Below are 9,627 nucleotides of genomic sequence, written 5' to 3'. Positions count from 1 at the left end.
TGAAATAGCCTGACGATCATATTGTTGCATTTATTAAAGAAGTTTTACACCATATTTACAGTAGGAATTGAAAATAATCATATACAAAAGAGTCACGCTGCTAATGTCCAAGAACTGTCCATACAGTGCAATCTGAAGCATGTTTCTTGTACTTTCACTTGTCCCGCTTAGAATGTCCTTTAGAGCACGGGTTCCCAACCTCATGGGTGCCAGGGATTTTTTTTTTTGGGGGGGGAGGGTCAATATTCTTTGAGCAAATGGAAATTATTTTTAGGTTTTGATGTATTTTGGACTGAGAAGGGGGCCCAGCTTTACTCCAGTGCAAGCAGCAGGAAAAAAAGGTTGGGAACCACTGTGTGCTGTACTAAGAGTAGAGACTCCAGTAGATGATGTTGAAGAGCAGGTATGTGAGGGGGAAGATGACTCTGGAGTACGAGTCTATCACGTAGCTGTGACTCATGATGAAGCTGAGGCGGCGTTTTAAAGGGTGTTTGTGTTGTAGCCTCGTGGCCTCAGTGGGAGAAGTGACTGTGGAGTTACGGGCACGCGTGTTCCTCTCTGTGTTTGAGCCACTCGTGACCTCCGGGAAAGAGGCCAAGTCAATGTCGTTGTCATGGAAACAGCCATCAAAGGCCATGGCCTGTGCAGTGTTGAAGGAAGCAGGGATCTATAAAGAGACGATATAATAATCATGAATGCTTCCTATCAGCGCAATATGGGAAAATGCAATATTCATATCACTATAAACAAAACAGAAGTATTTAAAGACATTACCTCATGTATGTATAAAACATTATGACTGGGTTCCTAAATAATGTTTTTGTTATTGTAACTAATTGTTTTTTTTTAGATTTAATGCTTTGGACTTTAGACCTACAGTACAAATTAAGCTGATAGCAATATTATATATTTTTTATCTTAACTTTACTTTGACTGTCACTGGTTCTGTCACTATAAGAAGAGCAGTCCTTTATAGCGCAGCCATGTCCTTTAGTATTTTTGAGATCAAGATACACTGAATAACACTTAATGAAATGCGTCTGACCTTTGCCCTTCTGAGCTTCTTCATCTCTTCCACTGTCGTGAAGTAGTTGACTGCTGCGTACTCAATGACAGATAGGAACACAAACAGGAAACTGGCCCAAAGGTAAATGTCCACAGCTTTGACATAAGACACCTGGGGCATAGAGGCGGACACTCCTGTGATGATGGTGGACATGGTCAGGACTGTGGTGATACCTGAAGGCAGAAAAATATAGTGTTAATAATAACTGAAAGCAACGATTGCAAAAAAGTATGTAAGTAAGCTATCAATCAATATCAATTGCCGGTGTGCATCAACTTCTCTGTAAAAAAGACAGTCGTGGATGTGCTACTAAGACCTATGCGTTTCTTGCTAAAGTATTTCTGGCTTTATTATATTAGGACATTTGCTTTTGATAGAAAATAGAAATAGTAAAGCCAACTAAGTACCTAAAGAGACTCGAGCAGGTACAGCCCTACGGTCAATCCAGAAGGACACCCAGGACAGCATGACCATGAGCATTGTGGGGAAGTACGTCTGCAGCAGGAAGAAGAAAATGTGCCGCCTCAGAAGGAAGCTAATATAAAGTCGATTGTACCAACCTGCAACACAGATGAGATGTAAACATTTTTTCAAGAAACAAGTTACAATGTCAGCGAGTGATCGGTCTTGATCTGGTGTTACATAATAGCACACATGTCTGCTGGAGATTATCAAACAGAAGAAAATGCCTCTTTTTATCCCTTCACCAAATACGGCAGAAATGTGACAGCAGCAAGTTTCAAAAATAAAGTCAAAACCTAATAATTGTCCAACTTAAAAACACAGTATTGTAGCAATGAGTCTTCAAAATGGCAGCCATAATAGGAAAAAGTCAAGTGGCGGAAACCCATGAATACAGAAGTATAGTATGCTGGAATATGACAGACATTTAATGCATGCATTTTCTGTGACACCTTTGCCCTTTGGCCGTTTAAATTCAAAAGTAATCTTCATATGTGTGTTTCCCAAAGCCCTGAGGCGTCGTCACGTACCGGTGCTGCTGTAGAAGGAGAGACCGAAGGACGACTGGAACTCCTCGATGAAAAACTGCGAGAGTGCCATCTCATCTGTCCTTAAGGAATCATTCCCGTTCTTCCAGTAGAGTATGAGGTCATTCTCATTGTACGCATCTTCAGCACGGGACAATGAGGTCAGAAAGACATTGAATTAGTCTCTTTCACAAGGATCCATGCTATATTCTGTCTATTTCACTTAAATAATAGAGTGTAAAATGCCTGAATATATCCATGGTTAGATCAGGTTTGACAAAATTACTATCCAAATTAATCTGGATTACTAGTCACTTCTGTAAAATGAAGTGGGTCATACTAATGGGGTTATTTTTAGTAAAATGATTGAAATTATGTTGACAAGCACATTGTCTGTGATAAGAGAATGTGCACCACCACATAGGCCTGTCACAGCAATTACTATTTTGACCATTTGTTCATTAAACAAGAACATTTATATGCATTTTTTCTTTTCACTTTTTCCTCCATATTATTCATAACAATACAAATGTCAATTAATCTATGGCTAAAAACTTTTACAACGAGGAATGCTGTGATTTCCTTGCATTAGGGTTACAGTTTCAGTGGCGTAATGGTCTATACTTACAGCTTTCCAGTTCCAGAGAGCAGTTCTGTGTGTCCAGTGGGAAACGACTGAAGTCCATTGAACACAGAGCAGTCACTGTGATCCTACAAAAATACAAAATGCAAGCTCAAAAAGAGAAAATAATGCAAGTGAGCAGTGTATTTATTTTTGCTGACACGTATGACACAGCGCATTCTCTCATTTACCACTCAGATTTGGGGCCTCATACTCTGATATAGGCATGATCAAATGGTTAATTTGATGCGAGATTCCCACAAAATAGTATATTTTATTTTTCAGCTTGAACACACCCTCTTAATAAATGACCCCCTAAGTGTACAAGTATTATGGTAAAGTTGACCTACACCTAAAGATTATCAATGATCGCCCACTCCTTTCTTCCAAATCCATTATCTATGGGATTATGGGACAGAATGTGATATCAGGACAAACAAAACAATTCACATTTTTATTTCCACTTGTGTCAAAATATACACAAGCAGAAAATCACATTATAAATTATGTAAGATTGTGTGTTGGCCATCGCTGAATGGTTTGGTTTTTGTTGCATAATCACTGCAACAGGTTTTTGACAAGCTGTCACAGAGACTCCATATTGCCAACATCTGTGGCTGAAAGAGACACATGCGCTGTGGAGGCTCATGTTACTGAAGCTGGTAAGTGCCCGTAAATGGCCTGGCAGCTCGTATATCACGCTTTTTTATGTGTGCGCTTATTGGCACATGGTTACTTACCTGACGCTGTACAGGATATGGCCGTCGGGATACACTCTCAGCATGATATTCTCCATGGTTGTGTCATGGATGAAGGAGCGTTTTGAATGGACGAAGAACACGTCAGGGACCCAAATCTTTTTCACAAGACGGGCGTCAAAAGTCCGACTCTTGTTGCTGCTGGAGGGGAAGGCCAGGCGAATGTCCTGCCAGTAATGCCTCAGATACAGCGTCATGGTGAAGTCCTGCAATAATAACACAGTAGCTGAAGCTATTGCCCATTTACCAGTCAAGACATGGTCCATTTTGTAAGCTATAATGCTATTACCATCTGAATAATATTTAAAAATCCCCAATAACAATGAACTGCAATGGCCTTTGTTTGCAATTTGAGCTTCTCCTGCTGCATCAAACTGCACTGGCAAGCCTTTAGTTCCAATGTGCTTCTATTCAACACAGTTCCTATATGAATCTTTTGATAGATACTGACCATAGCAGAATAAAAGACCTTTGCTCTGATTTTACTGTGTTCTCTGAGCACCGTTTGGTTGTTGAAAGCTGCTTTACAAATAATAATTGTGCTGATTGATTCATTGAAAAGATGCTCTGAGCCAAACATTGATTTATCACAGCAGCCATTGTCAAACTTGATGAAACCTTCGCATCTCTTTTGTTTTTCTCCCCAGCACATTTACATTTAGAGTTAAGTTTTCTACCCACTATTAGGTGCCAGGATAAACATCTTAATCTTCTGTATACCATTATTATGAGATTGAACCTACCATGTTGACTTCAGATATGCTGTCAATGCTCTCTACCTGAACATCAATGCCCACAGGGAGGGCTCCACCTGTAGGTCAAAAAATATGTGAGATCACAGTCAGAGATGAACTAATCCAAAAGCATAAACAAAAGCTGTATCTTATGGAGCGCATAACTAATGACAAAGGCTTTATACTGATCCATGGGCATGAAACATCAGCTTTCATAGCCTCTTTGTAATCTTTTGCAACATGTATTGAATACATTGTATGTATTACATCACTCAGCGACAGCTATTGCCTAAAACTCATCACATGTAGCTGTTTTGCTTTCATTCTTTTATGCCTGGCCAGAATCTTGTAGTACAGAGATAATAGATTAGATTTGATACAGTATATGGGAGCTGTCTGATTAGGAAAACTACATTTTACAAGCAAACAAACATTGTATTCCCACACATCTGCCTAATAAGTATCTATATTCTCTCTATGTTTAAAAAAAAAAAAACATTTCTGCCTTCAGCCAGTGCTTTAGATTTACCCCAAAATTATAAACCTAAGCCTGTTCCTGAGCTTTAAAAAATAATAGAGAAGAAAAAATGGGCCAAAATGGTCTTTAATTCTGCCAGGATGACAGGAGAGGGCAGCACTGTCTACTTCTATGTATTTGGCAAAATATTTCACCAAAAGTCAGATTATACTTTTGGTTTATACTCTTGCAAACTCTGCTTGAGCATTATTTTTAAGTTTATTTAGGGTGTAGTTTTCCAATACTTCATAATAATCGTAATCATAAACCAGCCTTATTATTCACTTATCTCAACAAACAAACACTCAAAACAACTTATGTGTGTCCTGCAAGTGACTTGCATTGTGGTAAGATGTGTCACGTGCTTTAGTAATGCCATTACATCATACTATATAGTATTAAAAGAGGAGTGTCCTGCTGTTGCGCTGCTGCACCATAATACAGTAAATGTATGTAGACATCGTGTTCTCTGCGCCATTATCTAATGAAGAGCTCTGGATTATCGCCACACAGACCTATTAAAAGCATGTTCATGCTTACAAAGATGACTTGCATCTTTTTAGACAGATTTAACAGACAAACTAGTGTTGCTGCCTCTTGACCAGGTCAAATCTCAATGAGCTCAATGAGTTTTTACTTGGACAAATAAAGGTTAAATTAAAAAAAATAGATGATAAAACTTGACAAGGAGGTAAGATTTCTTTGTCAGTTTTGTATGTATATAACAAAACTGCTTTTATGGAGGAAAAGTCTGAAGTACTGGAATAATGGTACGCCTCATATTTATAATCAATTATTTAGGGCAGTCGATATGAAAAAACGGAAGCACACTTTTTCTGTGTGTTTACTTTTGTAATTGCTGTTCGTTGCCTGTATGTGTTCCAGACAGTGTGCCAATTTCCGCTTTGTGACATAAAGTATGTAATTATCACAATACTTAAAGCACTTTCCGAGAACAGACAGCGTTTTATTCCTCCCCCCAGAGATTTAGACCATTTTATATGTACTACTGTCTGCAATCATTGTCTCTCACGGCACACAATGTAGGTCACTAAGGTTTTTTGGAGGCAATGGACCAAAAGACAACACAATAACCTACTTTAACCTTTAGAGAGTTGGCCAGGAAGTGAAAACCTGATTGTATTATCCCTAAACAATAGGAGTCATAGGTATAATGTTGAACTTGATCTTAAATATGTCTGTATACTGTATTAAAGCAACACTGCAGAAAATGCAACAACATGCCATTGGTGCCAACTTACTCCTAATGATAAGCCAAACACTCACACTGTCAAATTATAGCATTTGAGTGGGCCTAATGCAGTTTGTCAAAGCAAAACAGTAACATGTCAATGGAAACGAAGTGGTCCCAGCAAAGTTGAGAGTCAGGGTTTTGTTTTTTTTGTTTTTTTTTTATGCCAAAAACAAAACACCCACAATGAAATAAAAGCTTGTATATTCATTACCGATATGTTACACCTTATGGCTTTAAGTGACCTCACCTCCAAAGCCTGGCCGCATTGCAAAATCGTGGTCGTCTATCCGCAGCAGCTGCTCTGACTTAATTAACATTGACTTTGTGCTGTCATGTTTTTTCGTCTTAAGATCCACACGCCTGCAACAGAAATAGTAGATAAGGTGAAACTTTTCTCTGTTCTCTCTAAACACTCTTGCACAGACATCTGGTGTGGGAATTAGTGATGCTTTAACAGACTTTGGCACTCTGATTAAAAGGGAAAGCCTTAAGGAAATTACAGCATTTACACTGATCTGACCGGCTTGTAGCAAACCATGTTACGAAAACCCCTATTTCACTCGAATTTGATCTTTGACCCTTTGACTTCAACCAATCCCTGTTTGATATCTTTTTAGGAAACTTTGTCAAATAAGTTGCAGTGACATCGAACACATCTAACATGTAACAAGTGTTAAAAGGGGATTTGACACATTTATATAACAAAGTGACACAACTTTCCCTCAACAGACCTCAAATTTAATCTGTTCAGATCACAGCCTGAGACAAATAAGTACACAGGGAACTGCATGTACTGTCATATCACGACACTTTAAAACATAGCCAAAAAGCTCATTGTATTTTTGTTGATTTTGTAATTGCTCTCTCCTTGGTGCCTCTGACCCTGGATGATCATTTAACCTGTGCTCCCCTCAACCACTGTGTAAAAACGTCTTAATTACTGCATTTATGTAACAACACTGGCACTGGCAGCATATTGAACACATGTCAAACGTTAGTGGAGGCTACTTGCATGAATATCTGATGTATTTTTGTATTGCTTACCCAGTGTTCTTCTGTTTTGCATTGTCCCCCAGGTAGTGCTCCTTGTGCCTCCTCTTGATGGGGAAGTGGCCGGTGCTGAGTTGCGTCACAGGCCACAGTCCGGCCATACAAACAACTCTGAAGGCGAACAGGACCACTCTCATGGTGAGTACCCAGAGTACCCCTTAGACCTCTTCAGTGCCTTGCCTTTCGCAAGGAGGTGCCACCACTGCCCCTGTGTCCTCACTTTGCCCATGTCCCGACTGCAATGCTCATTCTGCCCTCCCATGCACACACTGGCTCGTTTCAGCTTGATCCGGCTCCGTCATCTCGGCAAACATGGAGAACATCAGTCGTGTGTCCAGCGCTTAGCGTCCAGGCTTCCCCGGGTTCACGCTGATTGTCACTGTGTCATCTCCACGCGCTTACGTCTCCCGACACAACATGGCACTGTCCCCACCCCTCCCATCAAAAACCAAATATCAATTTATTCCTATAATGACAAAGGAATACCATTAATTCCTCTCTAATCTTCTTATCTGTGGTTGGTGAAATCTTTTAGTAACCTACAAACAGGAGGCAGCAGGGGCGGGCAGAGGGATAATACCAGCAGCCGTTTCATCATCATTGCCACAGACACACAGTATAAAAAGCACTCGTCTCTGGTGCAGCTCTGCGCTGGTGGGAGGAACGGCCAATCCCATTCACACAAGACAGATATAGCTCTGGCATATGCTCGGACATACATAGCCCTTCACAAAAAATAATGCCCTAAATGCTACAGTAGTAGTGCTTTAAAGGACAAGTTCATTAAGCATGCTGTAATGTTAATTTTAACCAAATGAATTTCTGGTATGATTTTTAGCTCTTCAAAGACTACAATAGGAAACCTGTCCAGAATTTTTCCTCCCCTTGGCCCAAGGAGGGAACGTATGCCAGGGTAGCTCCATTCAATCATTTTCAACTGCTTATCTAGGGCTTAGTCTTAGCAGAGATGCCCAGACTTCCCATGCACTCTTCCTCCGACAACCAATATACTGCCTCAGCCTCTCTGAGTGGGGTGGCACCTGGGGGAGCCTGGGCTTGCCCCAGCAACCCCGCAAACACACACTGAAGACTTGACAGAAGACAAATAAAGAAACAAAAAGTGTAATTAAACCCTAATGAAATAAGAATGAAGAATAAAACCAAAACACAAAGATCACAACACCACTCAACAGTGTGCCTTTAATCAGGTTTGTATCTGAAAGTAGTGACAGAGATGAGCAACACCATCTTTTTAGAAGAATGCACGTGGAGCTTGTTGCAACTAGGAAAGCTGTTCCAGTGTGTTTCATCTACGCCCTCTAGAGGCCACAATCGTCCACTGCTTTTTAGTGGCACCAAATTTGTAAAAGTTCATTTTTGACAAGGCATTTTTATGTATAGCTCAAGTACAATATTATTAAGACAGACATAATATTACCAACTTTCTATTTTAAAATGGTGTGTGACACTAACATAGCAAATGTAAATTATATTCACAACTGAAGTTTTGCTTTTGAGTCCTCATATCTTATTATATAAAGTGCAGATATAGTTTCTACAGTAGCCCTGGTTAAACTTCCACCTTCCTGGTTAATTAGTCCGTGCTTCAGTGTTGGACAGGATGTAAGTGGAGGTGCAAGGACACACTCGACTGCATTCACACCCTCAGATGCAGATTAATGTCCCAGAAGCTCATGCAGAGGGACATGGCTCTGCTCTGGCCTCAGCTCCTTTTGTTCCTGGGGACTCTCTCTACAATGACAAACGCAAAAGGTATAGTGGGACGTTTATTCTACATAATCTTGATGTTATTGTAATCACACTCAATGCTATGGCTAGTGTTTAGAAAAGGATCAAATCTTTAAAAACTTCATTTCTTAGAGTAAATAATGAATAGCTATGGAATGCTATGATCCAATTGGCTCTGTATTGGCTGCTTTTAGTTATTACTTTATCACCATGTGTGATACCTTCAAGTGATGTAATGCAATTTAAAACTTTCTTGTGAAATACTTAGTTGTTGACATTTTACAGAATAATACTAAATTTCTTGTATGTATTTGGTATGTAGGTTTTGTTTTACTTATTGCTAATTTATAACTACAGAAAAGTGTCAAAATACAGTTTCATTTCATATAAATCTTACTCGTAAAAGCAACTCTCTGACCTTGATATTAACAAAAAACAAGGCTAAACAAAGCCCATGTCAATTGATTTTTTTATTTTATTTTTTTATTTTTTATGTGTTAGCAGTTCTCCTTGATGTCAATGTGACCTGCCTGGTGCATGAGGACTGCCTGCTGCCTTGCCCCTTCCGACCCACTGGCTCTGTGGTCATACACTGGTACAAGCAGCAGATCCCAGTGCACAGCTTCTACTACAACAAGGACCAGTTTGGGCTCCAAAACAAACACTTCAGTGGACGCACCTCGCTCTTTAACTCCCAAATAACACAGGGCAATGCTTCGCTGCTGCTCAAAAAGGTCAAAGTTCAGGACAAGGGCAGGTACAAGTGCTACACAAGCACCAGGAAAGGCAACCAGGAGGCCTACGTCAATCTAGACTTGAAAGGTAACTTCAACATCATGTTTAAACTGCTTGATTGTCCTTCATTCTTGAAACACTATGCAAATCAG

General features: G+C 39.8%; 1 protein-coding gene across 1 annotated transcript; it reads right to left on the bottom strand.

The window, feature by feature from the left end:
* Window positions 1-264: 264 nt before the first annotated feature.
* Window positions 265-7,581, bottom strand: LOC306970092 (gamma-aminobutyric acid receptor subunit rho-3-like). Its single transcript, XM_079565933.1, has 9 exons — window positions 6,986-7,581; window positions 6,189-6,301; window positions 4,179-4,246; window positions 3,418-3,641; window positions 2,684-2,766; window positions 2,059-2,196; window positions 1,474-1,626; window positions 1,046-1,239; window positions 265-667 (listed from the first exon to the last, which is right to left on the bottom strand). Exons 1-9 carry the CDS (start codon window positions 7,126-7,128, stop codon window positions 365-367), a joined length of 1,419 nt encoding a protein of 472 aa, XP_079422059.1. The 5' UTR covers window positions 7,129-7,581; the 3' UTR covers window positions 265-364.
* Between the last annotated feature and the right edge of the window lie 2,046 nt (window positions 7,582-9,627).

Source organism: Gobius niger (genome assembly GCF_951799975.1).
Source record: "Gobius niger genome assembly, chromosome: 11".
NCBI classification, from domain to species: Eukaryota; Metazoa; Chordata; class Actinopteri; order Gobiiformes; family Gobiidae; genus Gobius; species Gobius niger.
Note: the sequence above shows the minus strand (reverse complement) of the source record. Positions and strands in the feature narration are given on the sequence as shown.